The sequence below is a fragment of the Balaenoptera physalus genome (assembly GCF_965194825.1).
Source record: "Balaenoptera physalus genome assembly, chromosome: 10".
Lineage (NCBI taxonomy): Eukaryota > Metazoa > Chordata > Mammalia > Artiodactyla > Balaenopteridae > Balaenoptera > Balaenoptera physalus.
The window spans coordinates 65,630,390-65,652,397 of NC_138889.1; the positions used below are offsets into that span (position 1 = coordinate 65,630,390).

General features: G+C 46.6%; 1 protein-coding gene across 35 annotated transcripts in view; it reads left to right on the plus strand.

The window, feature by feature from the left end:
- The window catches only part of PPFIBP2 (PPFIA binding protein 2), a 155,987-nt gene that overhangs the window by 59,795 nt on the left and 74,184 nt on the right, over positions 1-22,008 (plus strand). For 2 of the 35 annotated variants that reach the window (XM_082476308.1, XM_082476310.1), the window contains exon 1: positions 5,674-5,909. The exons of 27 other annotated variants lie outside the window; for them this stretch is intronic. In XM_082476308.1, the coding sequence (XP_082332434.1) occupies positions 5,862-5,909 (48 nt within the window). In that variant the 5' untranslated portion in view covers positions 5,674-5,861. Of the gene's footprint in view, positions 1-5,321; positions 5,451-5,673; positions 5,910-9,244; positions 9,390-22,008 lie in introns of those variants that run through there. 6 more of the 35 variants (XM_082476314.1, XM_082476319.1, XM_082476309.1 and 3 more) reach the window with 5 other exon arrangements.

The following is a 22,008-nucleotide window of genomic DNA, read 5'->3' on the forward strand; positions in this document are numbered from 1 at the left end:
GGGCCTGGCTGGTCTGGGGAAGTAAGGCCCCTCTGGGGTGTGTGCTGACGACCTCTGTCAGTCTGTTCATCAGATGTTCGCGTGCCCTCAGCTACCTTCTTAACCAGTCTCTCCAGAAACAAAAAGACCAGCCCAGGAGGGTGCACGGCCACCCCTGTCGTCAGCCCAGCCACCGTGTCACAGATGGCAGCTCCTTCAGCTCCCGGCCCCTCAAACAAAGCCCCGACGTTCCCGCCAGATTCAGCCTGCAGTCTTTCATTCGGGCCAGAGAAGCAAATCTGCTCACCGTATTGAAAAGCTAGAGGAGTTACAAAAAAAAAAAAAAAAAAAAAGGTGGGGAGAAGCTGTTTTACGAATTATAAACCGTGAGCTTGAGTTTCTCGTGCCCTGCGATTCGTCTCTGTATCTCTGTTCTCCGCTCAGGGCCAGGAGCAAGAGGTGGGTGGGGTATTTGTGTGGAAACATGTTCATTTTGAAAAGTTACAGATGGGAGTTTTATAGGAAAATCTTGGCTTTCTGGAAGTTAGAAAAGGGGAAATTTGGTGATTGTTTTTCAAAAAAAAAATAAGTGAAGCCTATGTGAGCCAATTTCCAGTGCGTGTTTCTTGCCCTCCCCACTATAGGTGTGAACTTGAGAGTTGTAGGTGTCAGCGTTTCTTTCCTGTGCTTCTCTCCCAAGGGACTCCTGCTAGGCTGGTCTGCTGGTTGTGGGGAGGCTTTTGTCCCTGTGCAATACTGGAAGAAGCCACTAGGTGGGAGTCAGGGACAAATGCTGGAAAGTCTAAAAGCCCAAGGAAGAAGATAGGGGCTTTATATGAGAAAATAGCTGCCTCCTCCCAACGCTTAGAGGACATAAGTTCCTCTCATTAATGAAGCCACTGGACAGTGTACCTGAGTCAGCTGGCAAAAAGAATTATTTTCCTTGGAACCCAGTGGACAAAGGGTAGGCCTGGGAGGCCTCCACTGTTTGTGGCGGGGGAAGGGGGATGAGGACCGGTCCTGGGAGCGTAGACTTGACCTTCCATTGTCAAAGGCGAGAAGATCTCTCCAAACACCTTTAATTCCAGTGCCTTTTGCTGGTGCGCTATTAATTAGGGTGGCCTCTCCATTTCCTGACCCTGCGTCTGTCAGGCCCTGCCCTAGAGAAGTCTCTTGTACCTTGGGGGATTTTGAATACGTTTTTTTCCTGTCACAGCACCCCAGACTAGGGGCCTTCAGCCACTGCAAACTTAGCAGTTTTAATTTTCCTGGATTTTGGGTTTCTCCCCGCCGTCCAAGTAAATTGTACCTTACTAAATTCCAGAGATCTGGCTTCTTTCAGACTTGACTTGAGACTGTTTCAGTCCCTCAGAACCAATGTTTATAAATGATCAAGAATGTGCAAACACTGGTGAAAGAGCAAATAAATCCTTCCCCACTAAATTTCCTGCTTCAGGCCCAGGGGACATGGTGGGCAATGTTGCCTGGTTAGCATGACCTGAGGTCTGAGCATGTGGACATCCCCCCAACCCTCCGCCCGCAAAGAGGGCTCGCCAGCACACCGCCGGGCCTCCTTCCCTTTCAGGCGCCCGCTGGCAGGTAGGGAGGCTCCAGAGGAGTTCATACTTCCGGGCAGACTGCTCAGTACACTGGGCTCCAAGACCCTCCGAAAGTAGTCTCCTAACCTCTTACTCCTCAGATACGGTCCTGAGACCAGCAGGATGAGCATCACTGGGAAGCTTGTTCGTGATGCACAGTCTCGGGCCCCGTTCCCAACCTGCTGGCTCCGAGTCTGCCTTTTCACAGGAAAGCCCTCTAGCCCTGGTGGTTCACTAAAGATAGAGAAGCATCCTCCTCACCCCAGGGTCAGCAACCTATGACCTGTATTTGGCCTGCTGCCTATTTCTTATTCCCTGTGAGCTAAGCATAATTTTTATGTTTTTCAGTGATTGAGAAATCACAAGGAGACGATTTTGTGATGTGAACATGATATAAAGCTTAGCGTTCACAAAAAGTGTTGCTGGGACACAGCTACCCTCACTGCTTTCCACATTGGCCGTGGCTGCTTTTGCGCTACAAATGGGAGTCGACTGTCACAAACCATATGGCCCACAAAAGCCTAAATCATTTGCCATCTGGCCCTTTACAGGCGGTGTGCCGCCTCTTCTGCTAGCTCGCTTTGGAGGTGGGTCTTCATGCTTGGACACCCTGGGGACCTGGGCGGCGGTGGCCAGGATGCCTGTTTCACAAGCAGGACTTGCTTGCCAGCCCCGAGGAGCCGTGTCCTCAGGCTAGCTCTTCCCTCCTCCCCTCCCTCTCCCAAGAGGCAGGCCCACGGTGCAGCGCACCTGTTGAAGGGCACAAGCCTGTCTGACTTACTAGGTCCGTCCTGGCACCTGTCACCGTGGCCCAGAGGCCAAGGCTCAGGGCCAAGCTGGAGCTCAGGAGGCAGGTGAGAGGTCAGCGGAATAGCACGTGACCCCTTCTCGGTCCACAGTTGTGCCCAGTTAGATGCTGCTGACTCCTGGTAGCTGGCAGGAGGAGCAAAATCTCAGGAACTCCATCCCCAGTCATTCCCACGCATACGTGGGATTCCGGCCAGATAAGTGACTTTCTTGGGTTCCCCTCCTGGACCCAGGGATGAGGAGGAGGGCAGTCTGTATGAGTTCCCCTGACCACTGTGGCCTCTTAGCTGTGCTTTTGCTCCCCGAATGCTCAGTTGCCTGCCCTTTGCCCTCAGCTGGCTGCTTCCTGTTCCAGACAATAGTGAGTTGAGTCTGGTCAATGTGAGTTGAGTCTGGTCGATGTGAGTTGCTTTTGGGAAGGCTCCGAGGGCCATAGGGTCACTGTAATGACTCCTATTGATGTATCGTATGTGGTTCCTGAAAACATCTCTCTTTAGTGATGGATCCAGGGAGTCCCTGAGACTCTACCTCACAGGGCAGTACTATAGAAGTAGGACCACCCCCATCCTGCCTTAATAAGGGCAGCCTAAATCTTTCTGAGTCATTACTTAGACCAGATAAAACCCAGGCTTTCAATCTTTTGGGAGTCATGGATCATTTTGATGACCTGATGAAAACTATTTCAGAGAAATAGTGATTTATTCCTACCAAATAGTGCTTTGTATACATTTTATGAATGTACTCAAGGGCCTGTCTGATCCTCCGAAGCCCCTCTGTGGCCTACGGTGAGGAGCCCCTGGCTGGGATGGCCTTCTGAGTGAGGGGCTGCAGCCATGGGTTTGCTTCTAGGCCTTTGGAGTGCTATTTTGTGGATTCTGAGTTAAAGTGCGGTATACTTTGGGGTTTCAAAAAAAAAAGACTGAGGTAAGAATTGCTCCTTGAGGATACTGGGAAATATGTCAAGAATTTAGCTGCAGCTTGTCTGGATTCCCTCCCTCCCTCCCTCCCTCCTCTCCTTTCCCTTTCTCCCCTTCTCACTTCCCACCCCCATTCATCACACATGAGTTGAGCTAATAGATGAAGCTGGCTCTGTCCTTTCCTCTCTGAGTCGAGCATCTTTACCCTGGGGAAACCCGTTTTCTCCACATAGAGTTTCAGGCTTATCTTTCCAGTCTCACCATTTGAGCCTCACTCTTTCACGCGGAGAACGTTCAGGTTCTTACCGTGTGCTAGGAATCGTGCTAGGCGTAGAAATCAGAGCCGTGAATCAGGGCTCACACATGTGCTCCCGTCTGGTGAAGCGGACAGACGTGTAAACAGGTGTGGTTCAGTGCCGCAGGGCAGGTGGTGACACGGGGAGGGGGGTGGGTGCCGGGGAGCCAGCTTCCCCAGAGGCAGGTCGGGGTCAGCGAGGCTGGGAGGCTGCCATGGTGCCGCCTGGTCCCCTCTTTCCTCCTCTCACACCAGAACCTACCAGAGGACACTGATCCCCCCTCCAAGGGTGGGCAGGCCTCTCCCCATACAGCCCCCAAGTCAGCTGTCTTGCCTCTTCCTCCCCGGAGCCCCAGGAACACCTTTATCACGTACCGTGTGGAAGTTCTTTGCCCAGGGCAAGAAGTTGGTTTCAGTTGCCTTGGATGCTGGGCAAACGTGTGTTGACCAAATGAATTCTTCACTTGACTTTCCCAGGTTTTTAGACAGAAAAAGGTAAAACGGCCTACCCACCCCTGCAGCCTTACAGACCTTGACTAACACATCCTATCCTAGTTCTGGGCAGGGAACCTTGGTAGGTGAGGCCCGGGCTGCACTCTGGAACTGGGCCAGAGGCCAGAAGAAGGCTCTAGAGCTCAGGGCATGGGCAGCTGAGCCTGCTTTTCCTTTCTGGCCTCTGATCTGGGTGTGCCTCCAGGAATTTACTCCTCCCCTCCTGCCAGCTGCTGGCCACAGCCCTCCTCCTGCCTCCTCTGTGTTCTGTGTGGACTGGGCCAGCCTGCCGGGGACTGTGTGTGTTTTCTGCCTTGTCCTCGGGCCCTGCTTCTGGGCTGTGGACAGCGTAGATGCCGTGCTCAGCAGCATGCCAACACCTGGCAGAGCCCTCTCTTCAGGTGGGAGCGCCAGGAAACCCCCTGGTGACCCCCAAGGGCGCCGGGAAGGCCCACGCAGTCACAAGATGTGTGTCTGCAAGTCATTTCGGGCAGCAGAGCTCAGAGGCCTTGCATGTAACCACAGTTCCCATTGCACCCACATCAAAGACTGCTTTCATAACCAGTCATAGCTGAGGGCCACACGTTGAGGGCTGGGCAAGGGAGAAAAGCTGTTTTTAGGGGAGCTCTCAGAGGAGGTGGGAATGTGAGGAAGTGGGGGGCAGCCTGTGGGGAATGCTGGACAGACCACCCTGGCAAGCCAGCATGTGACCTGCCAGTAAGAAGGCAGATGCAGCTCCCTGTCTCCTCAGCCTGTTTCCTTCCCAAGGCTCCCACCCACAGTGCTCCCTAGATCTCACGGACACACGTGAGGTGGCCTCACCTGGCTTGTGAAGCAGCTAGTCTGGGCTGGGGGACAGCCAGCGAGGCAGGCACTTGACAGAAGCTCTGCCCCGTCTGTTCCCGTGCAGAATGCGGCCCCGGGGAGCCCTGTGGTGATGGCTGGCAGCAGAGGTCTCCAAGGCTGCAGCACCGGGCGGTGCCCCCAGTGCCCAGGACGGCAAACCCCCAGCAGGGCCAAGAACCCAGACTGGAGCTGGTTCTGAGTTTGTTCTTATTTGGAAACGACTGGCTTCCCTCAGGGCACAGCCCGACACCAGCCTGGAGGAAAAGGGGTGGGCGTGGGCCGCTGGGTGGGAGTCAGGCTGTGTGTGGGAACCAGCAATTCCTCCAAGAGCAGCGCTTATTTTTAGTCTTCTCCCCAGTCCCAAATAAACTGAGAGCAGCTGGGAGCCTGTGGGTAAATGCAGAGTGGAGCTGAGACAGGAAACCGGGGTCTCTCCCTAATGAGTTCCAGCCACTCCAGAAGGGGGAAGCCAGACGAGGAATTTTCTTCAGGACTGTTTCCCTCTGGCAGGCTCTGGTATTATCACCGAAAAGAATGTTCGTGTGTGTGTGTGTGTGTGTGTGTGTGTGTGTTTACAATTCCTGTCCAAGTCTGTCTTCCCCCCCCACCCCCCTCCTGCTAGGTTCCCCTGCTCTGCAGGCTCTGTGTCCCAGAGCTAATGCCTGTGTGTGTCCGGGGGGGGTGGTGGGGTGGGGGGGCGTGGGAGGTGGATACAGGAGCAGCACGGTCTGGTCTGAGCCACTGTGTCTCTGAAACTGTTTAGGGAAAGGCTGCCGGACGCAGGCCAGGGACGTGGGGAAATTTGAACACAGCTTGACGTTCCTGAGGGGGAGGGGGCAGAAGCAAGGAAGAGGAGAGAATTTGGTCTCTGGCCAGAAAAAGGGCTTTTTCAACCAAGGAATCTAACTGCTGACATGGGTGCCTAGCATGGATGGGGACATTGATGTTTACAAGCATTTCGCGTGGCTGAAGAGGGTAAGTGAGTGGCTGCTTTGTCTGGGTCTGCGTGGAGATGAGTGAGGGGAGAGACACTGTGTGTGTGTGTCCGTGTGTGTGTATGTGTGTGTGTGGAGGGGGGAGGTGTTTGTCCGGCGAAGCCCCGTGGTGGCCAAGTTCTCCATGAGAATCTAATTATAGACACTAGGGGAGAAAACAGACAGCTGTCTTTGTTTCTCCTCTGACATTCTAGTGAATGAGCCTCTGTGCAGAAAGGCAAGAATGAAGTGAGGAAAGATCGTTATTTTAACTTTGGCACGTGAACAGTTGGAGGCTCCAAACACCGTGACCAGAAGAAGGTGCCCACCACTTTTTGGTGTGAGGATGTGGAGGAGAAGCCGCTGCCTTTCAAACGCACTGGATTCAGAAGTTGTTGGGCTTCTCCTCTGCTTGGAAGTTATCTGGTGTGGAGATTAGTCGGTCTGCTGTCAGCCGAAGGAGCTGCTGCGTTTCTGGGGGGCGGGGGGGAGGCTCTCGGAAGTCCTGCGTGTTTCTCAGAGCCCCAGGGCTGGCGTTGCAAGTCGTTCCTGCCGACTCTGTAGGGGGTGAGCGTGAGAGTGTGGGGTGAGCAGCAGTGGGTGCGTGCTGGGGGCTGGAGTAGCGTCCGCACTCACAGAACCCCCCAGGCTCGCTCTTCTTTTGTCACCGTCTTTGAGCTGCAAAGATGGGTATCCATCTGTTTTCACACTGAGACTGAATGTTTTCAGAGGCAGGAAGGGCAAAAGCAGCTGCCAGATAAGAGATCTGACATTGTAACTGTAGAAGAACAGGAGGGCCAGGAAGTGTCCAGCTCGGAAGGTCCCCGACCCCAGCGCCCCAAACCTGGGCCTGCTTTTGTGTGCGCCCTCTGCACCTCTCGTTCAGCAAATATTTATCGAGTTCTGGGTACTGGGTGTCCATTGGTGAGCACAAAGTAGAACCAGTCTCTGCTCTTGTGGGTCTCCCATCTACTGCTTGGGAGATGGCAGTTAAACAGTCCAAGGAAATAAGCCTGAAATTTACAAGTTGATAAATACAGCCAAGAAGAGGAACTCTTGGTAGCCCTCATCAAGGGCTGTTACTGATTGAGAAGGAGTGGTCAGGGGCCCTCTTTAACGAAGTAACACTTCATTGAAAACTGAAGAAGTAGGAGTGAGTCAGGTGGAAAATGGGGTGAAGAACACGTCTGAGCTCGGTGATGGTTGGGAGCTGTGGGTGGGTTCCGGATCACACAGGACGGAGAAGGCCACCATAAGGGTTGTGGGTGATATCGTTTGTATAATGGGAAACTTGTAGCAGGGAAGTGGCATGAGATACGTTGGGAGATCTAATTTGTATTTTATGAAAATTACTCTAGCTGTGATATGGTGTATGGTAAGCCGTGTCACGAAAAGTGAGGCAAATGAACCAAATTAGAGAGCTCGAGGGCTTGTTGGGATCAACTAGTACAAACCCCTCATTTAAAAAAGCACAAGAAAGGCTAGGAACCTCATGGCTATCAGTGTTTTGGCTATAAGTGGTGCAGTCTGATCTTGAACCCTGCTCTCTGTCTCCCAGTCCAGTTCTCTTTCCTCATTTCTATGGCCAAATAGGTAGAAAATTATGGGTTTAGAACCCAGCAGAAATCCTGTTTGTGCTCAGCCCCATCCCAGCTTTGGGATGGGGGGCATTGCAGTCACCAGAGAGCATGCGGAGGTGACCAGACATTTTGGTAAAGGTTCACATCCATTGTCTTAAGAATTGAAAAAGCCTCATTGAAAAGGTTTTGGAGGAAATAGGTGAGAAGCGCACTTCCCATCACTTATTCTTTATTTTCTTGTATCCAGCTGAAGCTTTTTATCCAGGAGGTCTTACAGCCGCGACGTGCCTGGGATTGTAGGTGCCATGTCCCAGCTGCTGGGACAGATGTTGTACCTTTGCACCTTGTGCAGAAGTTCTGTCTGTGGAGGAATTAATTCTGCATGCGAGGCAATGTAAGAAGGTCCTTTCAGTCCTGAGACCCAGGCTGTGAGCTCTGACTCTTTTGGATGGTTGGAAGTCTGCTGAGAGAAGCTCTAAGTGAGGAGACTTCAGACCCCCTGGGAAAGACTCATAGCAAAACATATTTTTCTTCTACTTTTAAGGAGCATTTAAAAAAAAACAACAAAGCACAAAGTATTGGATATGTCATAGGCAGTATAATCAGTATCTTTCCTATTCTCTACCTGAAACACAACTGCCAGATTCTTCTTTTTAAAACCCCCTTTAAAAAAAAAAATCCCTTTTCATCCTTTGACCCTGATCGTAAGCCCCAGGACTTGCCATTAGTCTGGACGAGAAAGCCGAGGCTTTTCTGCCTGCTTGGCTTTTAAGACATTTTTTTTAACTTGGCCTCAACTTACCTTTTTAGTTTCATCATTTGTATCTATTTTAATTTCATCTGTTTATATCTGATGAGCTCCCACATGTTGTAGTCCCTGCCTTTTCTGAGCTTCTACCTCCATGTCCTCCTCCTAATTCCCAGCCACTTCCATCTAGGCTCTCCTCTTCCATCAGTCCTTTGCTGACCTCATCCCGGTATTGCATGCAGTGGACTCCAGCCTGGGGTGCCCAGCACTTTCCATCTGCCTGGCTCACCCACCTCCTTCCCACGTGCTTCCTCAAGCTGGGGTGGCTTGGAGAGCAGGTTTCTCTTAGCCCAGGTGTTTGAAGGTGGAAACATGCTGTTTCTTTCATGTTCCCACACACGGGGTGGTTCCAGCAGAAGAGGTGCCTGGATGAGGTGTGACCTTGTAGGAGACTGGGAGCCCTTGGACCAGTCCCAAGAGGTCAAGGCCTCAGAGCAAGACAGTCTTTGAATTTTGGGACAGTAAGGGAGATGCCTATGGCTTAGAAGGCCCAAAGCTAGGGCCTTCTTTGGTGAGAAAAGAGACATTTCTTTGGTGAGAAAAGAGACACTGTCTCGTGGCCTCTGGGGGACGGGATACTGCGTACTGTTTTAGCTAAGAACATGCAGTTTGAAGTAAAGCCTGGGTTGGGCTCTTGGCTTTGCCACACTTACTAGCTTTGTGATCTTAGGCATATTACCTCAAATCCTGGATTTCTTCATCTATAAAATAAGGAAGGTAATAGTGCCAGCCACATACAGGTTTTATGAGGATCAAGTAAGATAATGTATGTTAAATGCTTAGCAGAGTACCATGCACATAGGGAACATTCAATAAAAGTTAACTGCTATTGGCCATTACCAGGAAGGGGGATATTGAAAGAGGAACAGATGGGACCAGTTTGCTTCTCTCCTAGGAGTGCATCTTAGGCCATCATTCCTCCAGCTTGGGCCCCTTTCCACATTCCAGGTCAAGGTCTCAAAGCAGAGACCTACAGGAGACAGCTGGGACCTGGCCCACCATGAGTAGCCAGAGGCCCCAGTGGCTGCAGAGAGAAGGCTGACCAGGGCTGGTCCTCCAGTGCCTTCCCCAACAGACAGATCCCTGGGACAAGGTAATCTCCTACCACAAGCATCCAGAGGGTCTCCGCCCCTCAGCTCTTCAGTTCCTGACTGACTTGCAAACAGCTCACACCTGCCCTGCTTTGAGATCAGTGGCTCCAACCCGCATAGTCCTGAAAGAGCCTCTTAAAATAGCAACAAGCAGGGTCTGTGGAGTCCACCCGCTGCCCTCTGAGCAGGAGTTTATTTTCCCAGGAACAGAAATCCCAGCACCGTCAGCATCTTCTCACTGCTGCTGGCTTCTGGGACTCTGTGTTGGAGCCAAATTCCAAGCCAAAGTCACAACCCCGTCCACCCCACCCCCACCCCCTAAGAAAAAAACAAAAACGGAATCATCATGGCTCCCCCATGCAATTGGCTTGGGTTCTGTAGGACAGTGTGGGATGAACTCAAACTGCTAATGTGAGACTTTATTCTGTGTCATCTGGTGCTCAAACGGTTGTTGCAGTAGCCTGGCCACTTGGGCCAGGAGAGCTGCTAAGACATCCTAGCCCCAGACATTGACTTGCCTTGCACTCAAGTCAGTGCAGTTAAAGTTGAAGTAGGCAGCACCTTCTGTGAAAGCTGCTCCTACTGGCTAAGAACACGGATCCTGTATCCAGCTCCTTGGGTTCATATCTCAGCTCTGTGTGACCTTGGACAATTGATTTACTCTCCCTGGGCCTCAATTTTCTTGATTGTAAAATATGGATAAATAATTCAATATATGTAAAGTGCTTAGAAAACGCTTCATAGATGTCATGGTGACGATGACCTCGGCCACAGCTGACAGCCTCTGGTTACTCTAGAGCCATGTGCCCAAACTTGATTCTGGGCAGAGAGGTTTTTCAAGACCAGGAGGAGAATGACAGTGGGTATGGTTACTCAAGGGTTCTAGCTGTCCCCAGTTTCCTAAGGGTACATCCCATTTTTAGCCAATGCACCCAAAATGTCCACCCATCATATTCCCCAGCATAATTTAGGAGCTAGAATTTTGCCATCTGTGGCTCCTGTCCTCCAGCTATTTGGAGAGGCCCTCATGCCTCTTTCCCAGCAGGGTTTAGCAAAGAGGCATCATACCAGGGTCATTTGCTGAATAGCTTGGGTGGGTACTCTAGAGCAGCACAGCCGGTGGTAGTTCCGTGAACTGGCATCAGCACTTGGGGTGGGGGGTGTCCCTTGACTCATCCCTGCATTCTTCCCTCCCCCATCCCTGTATCAGCTCTTTCACACTTTTCCATTTGTCCCCAACCTTATACTCCCCTCTCAACTGATGTCACCACCTGCTTCATTGAAAAAAATTAGCCACACGTAGATAAACTCATCTTCCCTCCCCACCACCACAAAAGGTAACAGTGTTCACAGCCATCATTTTTCTTTTTTTTGAAAAGGAATATGAAAAACCTATTTTTTTATTTATAAATTTATTTATTTTTGGCTGCTTTGGGTCTTCGTTGCTGCGCGCAGGCTTTCTTAGTTGCTGCGAGCGGGGGCTACTCTTTGCTGCGGTGCGTGGGTTTCTCATTGCGGTGGCTTCTTTTGTCGCGGAGCACAGGCTCTAGGCGCGCAGGCTTCAGTAGTTGTGGCGCACGGGCTCAGTAGTTGTGGCTCATGGGCTCTAGAGCGCAGGCTCAGTAGTTGCGGCGCACGGGCTTAGTTTCTCCGTGGCATGTGGGATCTTCCCGGACCAGGGCTCGAACCCATGTCCCCTGCATTGGCAGGCGGATTCTTATCCACTGCGCCCCCAGGGAAAGTCCCCACAGCCATCATTTTTCAACTTCCTTTGGTTTCATGGGTCAAGAGTCCCTTCTCTCCACCAAGGCTATCCCAGTATCCTGTCCTCCTGATCCAATGCTATTCCACGTCCTGTTCTCCGATTGTTTCTTCTCTTTACTCTGCCCTGCCTCCTTGTCCCCTGTCCTTGGCAGAAAATGCTTCTCCTTAATTCTTAGAGAAAAACAAAACTGTCTCTGACCATGTACTTGTCTCCCCATGCTACCTTATAGAACTTACCCTCTTTTCACCATCAGGAATCTTGAAATCAAGAGTAGGCTAAAAACTCAACATCTCTACTCCTTCCTGGTCACTCCCAAACCCACTTCACATTGGCTTTGTTCCTAAGAAAGCTTTCAAAGTCCTTCTATAATGTTCTTATTGCCTCTAGTTCCCAAGCAACGTTTCCCCATCCATTTTCCCTTGAATTCATTCCCATTTGGGCGTCTTGTAGGTTTAATGAAATTCTTGTGACCAAAGGACCAGCTCCTCTCTTTGGCCCTTACCGAATCCCACATTTTCCACCTGTGGATCTTTCTCTTATGCTATTTGATTGATGAAATGCCTGGACCTTCCGCCTGAGGAGCCAAGATGCATCAGGCAGTTTACTTCTAATGCCTCCAGGTGAGCTGAAACAGTCACAGTTGCTCCTCCACCCCCAACTCTGGCACCTGATGCTGCCCCTCTGTCTCCGGCAGGTATTTTTAAGAATCATGAGTCAGTGTGTGTCTCTTGGAGTTGGCAGGATGAGGAAAGAGCACCACTCAAAGAGCCTCCTGTTTTTACTCTGCTCCTGGCTTTAATATACTCCCTTCACAAGATACCAGCACACTTGTAAATACCACTTCTCCTCCAGTCAAGTGCTGAAGGTTCCTTAGCATCCAGCCAGCTGATCAAGAGAATTTAGCAAGCACTAAGCTTATGCAAGGCTATAATCTTGGAACGAGATCGTGGTGAATCAAATGCATTTCTCTCGCCTCCAAATCCTGCTTCCCAGGATCATCAATTAGGAGCCTTCACACCAGCCCCTTGGTTGGCAAGCTTATAGATAGACTGTCAAGATATTCTTTGTTTTCTGTGTTAGTTCTGGGAAACCAGAATATCTGAAGGGTGGAGATTGTGGCTTCATGGGTAGCCTATCTGTATCAGGAAGACTCTTTCCAAAGATGCTGTTCTCTATTCTTCTGGGGGAATTCCTTCATAGCTTTCAAGACTCAGTCTTTCAAGTGGCGACGCCACTGTAAAACCTCTCCTCTCCCTTGAAGGCATAATCGATTCGTCCCTCCCCTATGCCACTGCTGCTGGCTTACATACAACTAACTCTATGACAGTACTTATCTCAGATCTCACTGTAAGACTACAGAGCTCTTTCAAGGCAGGGACTGCCTAGCGCAGGGAGTGGCACCTAGTAGGTGTTCAGGAATATTTAGTCATTGACTAGATAACTGATTGAAGCATAATTATGTGAACATTGGTTGACCAAGCTATTTAATTTGCTGTTCATGAACTTTGCTCGTCCCTGAGGGTGGATCATTTAATAGTGACAACCCCACCAGCGACACTTAGCCTCCCCTTATATATAATTGCAACTAAGAGAGGTGGAGGGCATAAGGAGGTCAAGGTCAGGATAGGATCTCTCTTGTTGGGCTCCTGGTAGCTAAGGACCTGACTGTACTCTACTTACACTGCATTTTGAAGAAACTTCTTTAACTCTGCGCCAAATATAGTGGATTGGCTTGGCTATTCCTTGTTGGGAAAAAGTGGTTTTGTAATAACTGCCAGAAAGGCCTTAAATTCCTTAACCAAAAAATCTAGGAGAAGTTTTCCTTTTTACAAGCACCTGCTTGCATTCATTCTGCTTGTTTCCTTTGGTGATGGGTAACCTGAGCCATGTAATAGGAATTGTAGCTTCCATGATCTACTTCTTTTTAATTTTCTTGGTCCTTATTTTTTTTTTTAACATCTTTATTGGAGTATAATTGCTTTACAATGGTGTGTTAGTTTCTGCTTTATAACAAAGTGAATCAGTTATACATATACATATGTTCCCATATCTCTTCCCTCTTGCATCTCCCTCCCTCCCACCCTCCCTATCCCACCACTCTGGGTGGTCACAAAGCACCGATCTGATCTCCCTGTGCTATGTGACTGCTTCCCACTAGCTATCTATTTTACATTTGGTAGTGTATATATGTCCATGACACTCTCTCACCCTGTCACGTCTTACCCCTCCCCCTCCCCATATCCTCAAGTCCATTCTCTAGTAGGTCTGCATCTTTATTCCCGTCTTGCCACTAGGTTCCTCATGACCTTTTTTTTTTTTTTTCCTTAGATTCCATATATATGTGTTAGCATACTGTAATTGTTTTTCTCTTTCTGACTTACTTCACTCTGTATGACAGACTCTAACTCCATCCACCTCACTACAAATACCTCCATTTCGTTTCTTTTTATGGCTGAGTAATATTCCATTGTATATATGTGCCACATCTTCTTTATCCATTCATCCGATGATGGACACTTAGGTTGCTTCCATGTCCTGGCTATTGTAAATAGAGCTGCAATGAACATTGTGGTACATGACTCTTTTTGAATTATGGTTTTCTCAGGGTATATGCCCAGTAGTGGGATTGCTGGGTTGTATGGTAGTTCTATTTTTAGTTTTTTAAGGAACCTCCATACTGTTCTCCATAGTGGCTGTATCAATTTACGTTCCCACCAACAGTGCAAGAGTGTTCTCTTTTCTCCAAACCCTCTCCAGCATTTATTGTTTGTAGATTTTTTGATGGTGGCCATTCTGACCGGTGTGAGATGATATCTCATTGTAGTTTTGATTTGCATTTCTCTAACGATTAATGATGTTGAGCATTCTTTCATGTGTCTGTTGGCAATCTGTATATCTTCTTTGGAGAAATGTCTATTTAGGTCTTCTGCCCATTTTTAGATTGGGTTGTTTGTTTCTTTGATATTGAGCTGCATGAGCTGCTTGTAAATTTTGGAGATTAATCCTTTGTCAGTTGCTTCATCTGCAAATATTTTCTCCCATTCTGAGGGTTGTCTTTTGGTCTTGTTTATGGTTTCCTTTGCTGTGCAAAAGCTTTTAAGTTTCATTAGGTCCCATTTGTTTATTTGTGTTTTTATTTCCATTTCTCTAGGAGTTGGGTCAAAAAGGATCTTGCTGTGATATATGTCATAGAGTGTTCTGCCTATGTTTTCCTCTAAGAGTTTGATAGTGTCTGACCTTACATTTAGGTCTTTAATCCATTTTGAGTTTATTTTTGTGTATGGTGTTAGGGAGTGTTCTAATTTCATACTTTTACATGTACCTGTCCAGTTTTCCCAGCACCACTTATTGAAGAGGCTGTCTTTTCTCCACTGTATATGCTTGCCTCCTTTATCAAAGATAAGGTGACCATATGTGTGTGGGTTTATCTCTGGGCTTTCTATCCTGTTCCATTGATCTACATTTTTGTTTTTGTGCCAGTACCAAACTGTCTTGATTACTGCAGCTTTATAGTATAGTCTGAAGTCCAGGAGCCTGATTCCTCCAGCTCCGTTTTTCGTTCTCAAGATTGCTTTGGCTATTTGGGGTCTTTTGTGTTTCCATACAAATGATGAAATTTTTTGTTCTAGTTCTGTGAAAAATGCCAGTGGTAGTTTGATAGGGATTGCATTGAATCCGTAGATTGCTTTGGGTAGTAGAGTCATTTTCACTATGTTGATTCTTCCAATCCAAGAACATGGTATATCTCTCCATCTATTTGTATCATCTTTAATTTCTTTCATCAGTGTCTTATAATTTTCTGCATACAGGTCTTTTGTCTCCTTAGGTAGGTTTATTCCTAGATATTTTATTCTTTTTGTTGCAATGGTAAACGGGAGTGTTTTCTTAATTTCACTTTCAGATTTTTCATCATTAGTATATAGGAATGCAAGAGATTTCTGTGCATTAATATTGCATCCTGCTACTTTACCAAATTCATTGATTAGCTCTAGGAGTTTTCTGGTAGCATCTTTAGGATTCTCTATGTATAGTATCATGTCATCTGCAAACAGTGACAGCTGTACTTCTTCTTTTCCGATTTGGATTCCTTTTTCTTCTCTGATTGCTGTGGCTAACACTTCCAAAACTATGTTGAATAATAGTGGTGAGAGTGGGCAACCTTGTCTTGTTGCTGATCTTAGTGGAAATGGTTTCAGTTTTTCACCATTGAGGACGATGTTGGCTGTGGGTTTGTCATATATGGCCTTTATTATGTTGAGGAAAGTTCCCTCTATGGCTACTTTCTGCAAGGCTTTTATCATAAATGGGTGTTGAATTTTGTCAAAAGCTTCCTCTGCATCTATTGAGGTGATCATATGGTTTTTCTCCTTCAATTTGTTAATATGATGTATCACGTTGATTGATTTGATATATTGAAGAATCCTTGCATTCCTGGAATAAACCCCACCTGATCATGGTGTATGATCCTTTTTTTTTTTTTTTTAATAGAATTGCCATTACATGATGCTATCTTTTATTTTTAATTTAATTTAATTTTATTTATTTATCTTTGTGCTGGGTCTTCGTTTCTGTGTGAGGGCCTTCTCCAGTTGCGGCAAGCGGGGGCCACTCTTCATCGTGGTGCGCAGGCCCTACACTATCGTGGCCTCTCTCGTTGCGGAGCACAGGCCCCAGATGCGCAGGCTCGTCAATTGTGGCTCACGGGCCCAGTTGCTCTGTGGCATGTGGGATCTTCCCAGACCAGGGCTCGAACCCGTGTCCCCTGCATTGGCAGGCAGACTCCCAACCACTGCGCCACCAGGGAAACCCTGTATGATCCTTTTAATGTGCTGTTGGATTCTGTTTGCTAGTATTTTGTTGAGGATTTTTGCATCTATGTTCATCAGTGATATTGGCCTGTAGTTTTCTTTCTTTGTGACATCTTTGTCTGGTTTTGGTATCAGGGTGATGGTGGCCTCGTAGAATGAGTTGGGGAGTGTTCCTCCCTCTGCAATATTTTGGAAGAGTTTGAGAAGGATAGCTGTTAGCTCTTCTCTAAATGTTTGATAGAATTCACCTGTGAAGCCTTCTGGTCCTGGGCTTTTGTTTGTTGGAAGATTTTTAATCACAGTTTCAATTTCAGTGCTTGTGATTGGTCTGTTCATATTTTCTATTTCTTCCTGGTTCAGTCTCGGCAGGTTGTGCATTTCTAAGAATTTGTCCATTTCTTCCAGGTTGTCCATTTTATTGGCATAGAGTTGCTTGTAGTAATCTCTCATGATCGTTTGTATTTTTGCAGTGTCAGTTGTTACTTCTCCTTTTTCATTTCTAATTTTATTCATTTGAGTCCTCTCCCTCTTTTTCTTGATGAGTCTGGCTAATGGTTTATCAATTTTGTTTATCTTCTCAAAGAACCAGTTTTTAGTTTTATTGATCTTTGCTATTGTCTCCTTCATTTCTTTTTCATTTCTTTCTGATCTGATCTTTATGATTTCTTTCCTTCTGCTAGCTTTGGGGGTTTTTTGTTCTTCTTTCTCTAATTGCTTTAGGTGCAAGGTTAGGTTGTTTATTCGAGATGTTTCCTGTTTCTTGATGTAGGCTTGTATTGCTATAAACTTCCCTCTTAGCACTGCTTTTGCTGCATCCCATAGGTTTTGGATCATTGTGTCTCCATTGTCATTTGTTTCTAGGTATTTTTTGATTTCCCCTTTGATTTCTTCAGTGATCACTTTGTTATTAAGTAGTGTATTGTGTAGCCTCCATGTGTTTGTATTTTTTACTTATTTTTTCCTGTAATTGATATCTAGTCTCATAGCATTGTGGTCGGATTGATACGATTTCAATTTTCAATTTCAATTTTTTTAAATTTACCAAGGCTTGATTTGTGACCCAAGATATGATCTATCCTGGAGAATGTTCCATGAGCACTTGAGAAAAATGTATATTCTGTTGTTTTTGGATAGAATGTCCTATAAATATCAATAAAGTCCATCTTGTTTAATGTGTCATTTAAAGCTGTGTTTCCTTATTTATTTTCATTTTGGATGATCTGTCCATTGGTGAAAGTGGGGTGTTAAAGTCCCCTACTATGATTGTGTTACTGTCAATTTCCCCTTTTATGGCTGTTAGTATTTGCCTTATGTATTGAGGTGCTCCTATGTTGGGTGCATAAGTATTTACAATTGTTATATCTTCTTCTTGGATCGATCCCTTGATCATTATATGGTGTCCTTCTTTGTCTCTTGTAATAGTATTTATTTTAAAGTCTATTTTGTCTGATACGAGAATTGCTACTCCAGCTTTCTTTTGATTTCCATTTGCATGGAATATCTTTTTCCATCCCCTCACTTTCAGTCCCTAGGTCTGAAGTGGGTCTCTTGTAGACAGCATATATATGGGTCTTGTTTTTGTATCCATTCAGCCAGCCTGTGTCTTTTGGTGGGAGCATTTAATCCATTTACATTCAAGGTAATTATCGATATGTATGTTCCTATTCCCATTTTCTTAAATGTTTTGGGTTTGTTATTGTAGGTGTTTTCCTTCTCTTGTGTTTCTTGCCTAGAGAAGTTCCTTTAGCATTTGTTGTAAAGCTGGTTTGGTGGTGCTGAACTCTCTCAGCTTTTGCTTGTCTGTAAAGGTTTTAATTTCTCCATCAAATCTGAATGAGATCCTTGCTGGGTAGAGTAATCTTGGTTGTAGGTTTTTCTCCTTCATCACTTTAAGTATATCCTGCCACTCCCTTCTGGCTTGCAGAGTTTCTGCTGAAAGATCAGCTGTTAACCTTATGGGGATTCCCTTGTGTGTTATTTGTTGTTTTTCCCTTGCTGCTTTTAATATGTTTTCTTTATATTTAATTTTTGATAGTTTGATTAATATGTGTCTTGGCGTGTTTCTCCTTGGATTTATCCTGTATGGGGCTCTCTGTGCTTCCAGGACTTGATTAACTATTTCCTTTCCCATATTAGGGAAGTTTTCAACTATAATCTCTTCAAATATTTTCTCAGTCCCTTTCTTTTTCTCTTCTTCTTCTGGGACCCCTATAATTCGAATGTTGATGCGTTTAATGTTGTCCCAGAGATCTCTGAGACTGTCCTCAGTTCTTTTCATTCTTTTTTCTTTATTCTGCTCTGCAGTAGTTATTTCCACTATTTTATCTTCCAGGTCACTTACCCGTTCTTCTGCCTCAGTTATTCTGCTATTGATCCCTTCTAGAGTATTTTTAATTTCATTTATTGTGTTTTTCATCATTGCTTGGTTCCTCTTTAGTTCTTCTACGTCCTTGTTAAATGTTTCTTGCACTTTGTCTATTCTATTTCCAAGATTTTGTATCATCTTTACTATCATTATTCTGAATTCTTTTTCAGGTAGACTGCCTATTTCCTCTTCATTTGTTGGGTCTGGTGTGTTTTGACCCTGCTTCTTCATCTGCTGTGTGTTTTTCTGTCTTCTCATTTTGCTTATCTTACTGTGTTTGGGGTCTCCTTTTCACAGGCTGCAGGTTTGTAGTTCCCGTTGTTTTTGGTATCTGTCCCCAGTTGCTAAGGTTGGTTCAATGGGTTGTGTAGGCTTCCTGGTGGAGGGGACTAGTGCCTGAGTTCTGGTGGATGAGGCTGGGTCTTGTCCTTCTGGTTGGCACGTCCACGTCTGGTGGTGTGTTTTGGGGTGTCTGTGGCCTTATTATGATTCTAGGCAGCCTCTCTGCTAATGGATGGGGCTTTGTTCCTGTCTTACTAGTTGTTTGGCATAGGGTGTCCAGCACTGTAGCTTGCTGGTCATTGAGTGAAGCTGGGTTTTGATGCTGAGATGGAGATCTCTGAGAGATTTTCGTTGTTTGGTATTACATGGAGCCGGGAGGTCTCTTGTGGACCAGTGTCCTGAAGTTGGCTCTCCCACCTCAGAGGCACAGCCCTGATGCCTGGCTGGAGCACCAAGAGCCTTTCATCTACACAGCTTTTGGGAGGTCTGACGTCTTCTGCCAGCATTCAGTGGGTGTTCTGTAGGAGCAGTTCCACGTGTAGATGTGTTTCTAATGTATCTGTGGGAAGGAAGGTGATCTCTGCGTCTTACTCTTCTGCCATCTTTCCCAGAACCCCCGGTCCTTATTTTTTAAGGTCTATATTTTCCAAGTTTCTCAAAAGCTTGGTATGAGAGTGGTGGTCCTGAGCTTGAAGTATAGCCTTAGTGACTTTGACATCTCCCCTGTGCCTGGCAGCCATGGCTCTCTTGAGGTGGGTTTTCTGGATTTGATAAGATCCCCTTGACTAGGCAGCCTGGAAATACTATGGCCGGAGCTGTCTCACTGGGGAGCTGACTGCCTTAGGCTTTTCCCACACTCCGTGCTCGCATACCAAATGACACCCCCATGGCGACCTCTCCTCCACACCACTTGTTTGTTCTGGAGCCAGTTCTTTCCCCATGTTCAGTGAAGTGCCATGCTGACAGGAGGTCCCGTGGGATATTGCCTTCACCCAGCATCCCTGAGAGTGTACCAGAGCACACGTGGAGGGCATGCCCTTTTAGCAGAGGCCAGCCAGGCTGTGAAGGAGTCAGACTCCTGGGGATTCTGCACGGCCCCCATCCGTGCCACCAAGCACCCCCTCCAGAACTCTGCAGAGACCTAATATGGCCATCCCTTGGCCAAGCTACAATGGAAGGACCAGGCCAAGAGTGAGCAAGCATCGTGGAATCTGACCAGCCACTAGAGTCAGAGGGTGATGGCTCTGAGGAGGCTGCCGGGGGCGGGGGGGGGGGGCGGTTCGTGGGGGGGACAGCTCAGCTGGAAAGCTCATGTTTAACCTAAATTTGACCTGACTTTCAGATTGGAACAGAAATAAAACATTCAAGTGTTTATGATTAGTCATTATTAGCTATTGAAATTTTCACTGTGCTCATTATAAACATATCTGTAGCACAGAGTTCTGACAGTATGGTAGTAGAATGCTCATAAGAAGGAAAAAACTGTGGTCATGTAGATACAACTCCAAACGTGGGCATCTTTTCAGAGACGATGGAAAGTGAACAGGTTCGAAGCTGTCTGCACCGCAGGCATGATTCCAAGGCTCTTAGCTAACAATGGGTCCTGTGTTGTCCCTTAGGCACTTTTTTTCTTTCCAGCCCGAAAGTATTTTGGTTATTGTTCCCTTGGGTTGTTTGTTCAGATCTTTAGATACTTCATAGGTGTCCTAATCAGAAATGTTGCCTTTTTTTGTTCTCTTGCACAAAAAAGATGAGTTCATTAAAGCTGTCAGTGCAAGGGGAAGAGCTGTGTCTTAACTGCATTTTGGTCTTTTAGTTTAAACAAAGCCATTTAAATGAGTTCCGTGTTTCCACGATCATTCGAAAACTGTTTATATTACACAGAGGAAATATTAGAGCATCCTGCTCTAAAGAGCTTTCTGCACTTTTATTCCCACACGTCTTTGTTTTTAATGACCTAACTGATCCTCTGTGTCACTCTGTGAGGTATGATCTCCTCTATTTAAAGGATGGGAAGCTTGAGATGAGGTGACCTACCTGAGCTTGTGCATGGTTAGTGCAGCCTCACCTCCTAATCGTTCCCGGCTGTCATTCTGCACAGAAGGTCCTGCCTTGTAGAGGAGGAGGCTGCAGGAATTCTGTACATGAATATGGAAGCCCCCAACAAAGTCCCCAGGGATCCTCTGCCTTGAAATCCAGCTGAGCAAAGGGTGGGAACAGGGAAGCTACCCCTCTCAGACCTGGCATTTGTACAGCTATACAGGACATGTTAATTCTTTCAACATAACTTCTTAAACAGTTGTTAGGTGTTTTTATGTTCTTATTGCCCTTCATTTATTCATTTCCCATCCACCCTTATATCTTTTAGCCCTACTTTAGCTTCCTGTTTATTTCTTGTTGTGTTTTAACCTATTTTTGTTAATTTTTGTTTATTTCATCTCTCCCCCCACACACACACCCAGTTGATGCCATGGGCTTGTTGCATCTTGTATCATTCCCTGAATTAACCTTCTTGTTCTGCTTGGGAAATAAGAATGGAGGCCAACAGGTGGTGGATAGAAAGTCATCCATTTCACGCGCAAAGGAGAATGGGTTCCTTTTTTATCCGCATGCATCCCACACAGACACACCCTGTGCCGCAAAGTGGATCCCTATTAGCCCTTGATGATAATCTTGGTTTTAACTATAGTTGGCTCAGAACTGACAATTCTGTCTTAAAATTTACCAGTTCAAGCAAATCAAGCAATGATAGGTAGAATCCCTTTGTAATTCAGTACTATATCCAAATAGCAGGAATGCTTTCTTGTAATTCTGTTTCCAGAGGAGTAAATTTCAGTCAATTGACTGATCACCATTTGAGACAAATGCATTAGCCAGGACTTTTGGTTGCAAGTAACAGAAACTTGGTTTGAACCAGTGTAGGCCAAGAGGGGACCAATAGGAAGGGCAGGGATGTATCATTGCCTTTGGACAGCATGAACCAGGGGTGAGAATGCCACCAGTCTCTCTTTCTTGGCTTTCATTTGTGTTTCCATGTGTGTTGGCTTCATAGCTTACTCCTGCTGCAAACCAACTTCCTCCACCTGGAAGAAGACATGTCCACTGAAAACCTTTGAACCTTGTAGCACAACTACTACCATTTTCTGTTCCCAAGTTTAAAAATGCAGAGGAAAGATTCCAACCATCTAAGCTTTGCATCAGGAGGTTGGGAGGGGTGAGAATATCTCTAAGAAGATGGCAGCCCTCACTTGTGCCACATAGTTACAGCAAAGGTAATGACCCCAGCCTGTTCCTTTCTCTTAGCAAGAGAGCAAGAGGGAAATTGACTAGTCTGTTTTTTTTTTTTTTTTTGCAACTAATGATAAGGGTTTTGCCGGGGGGGGGGGGACCTTAAATATCCT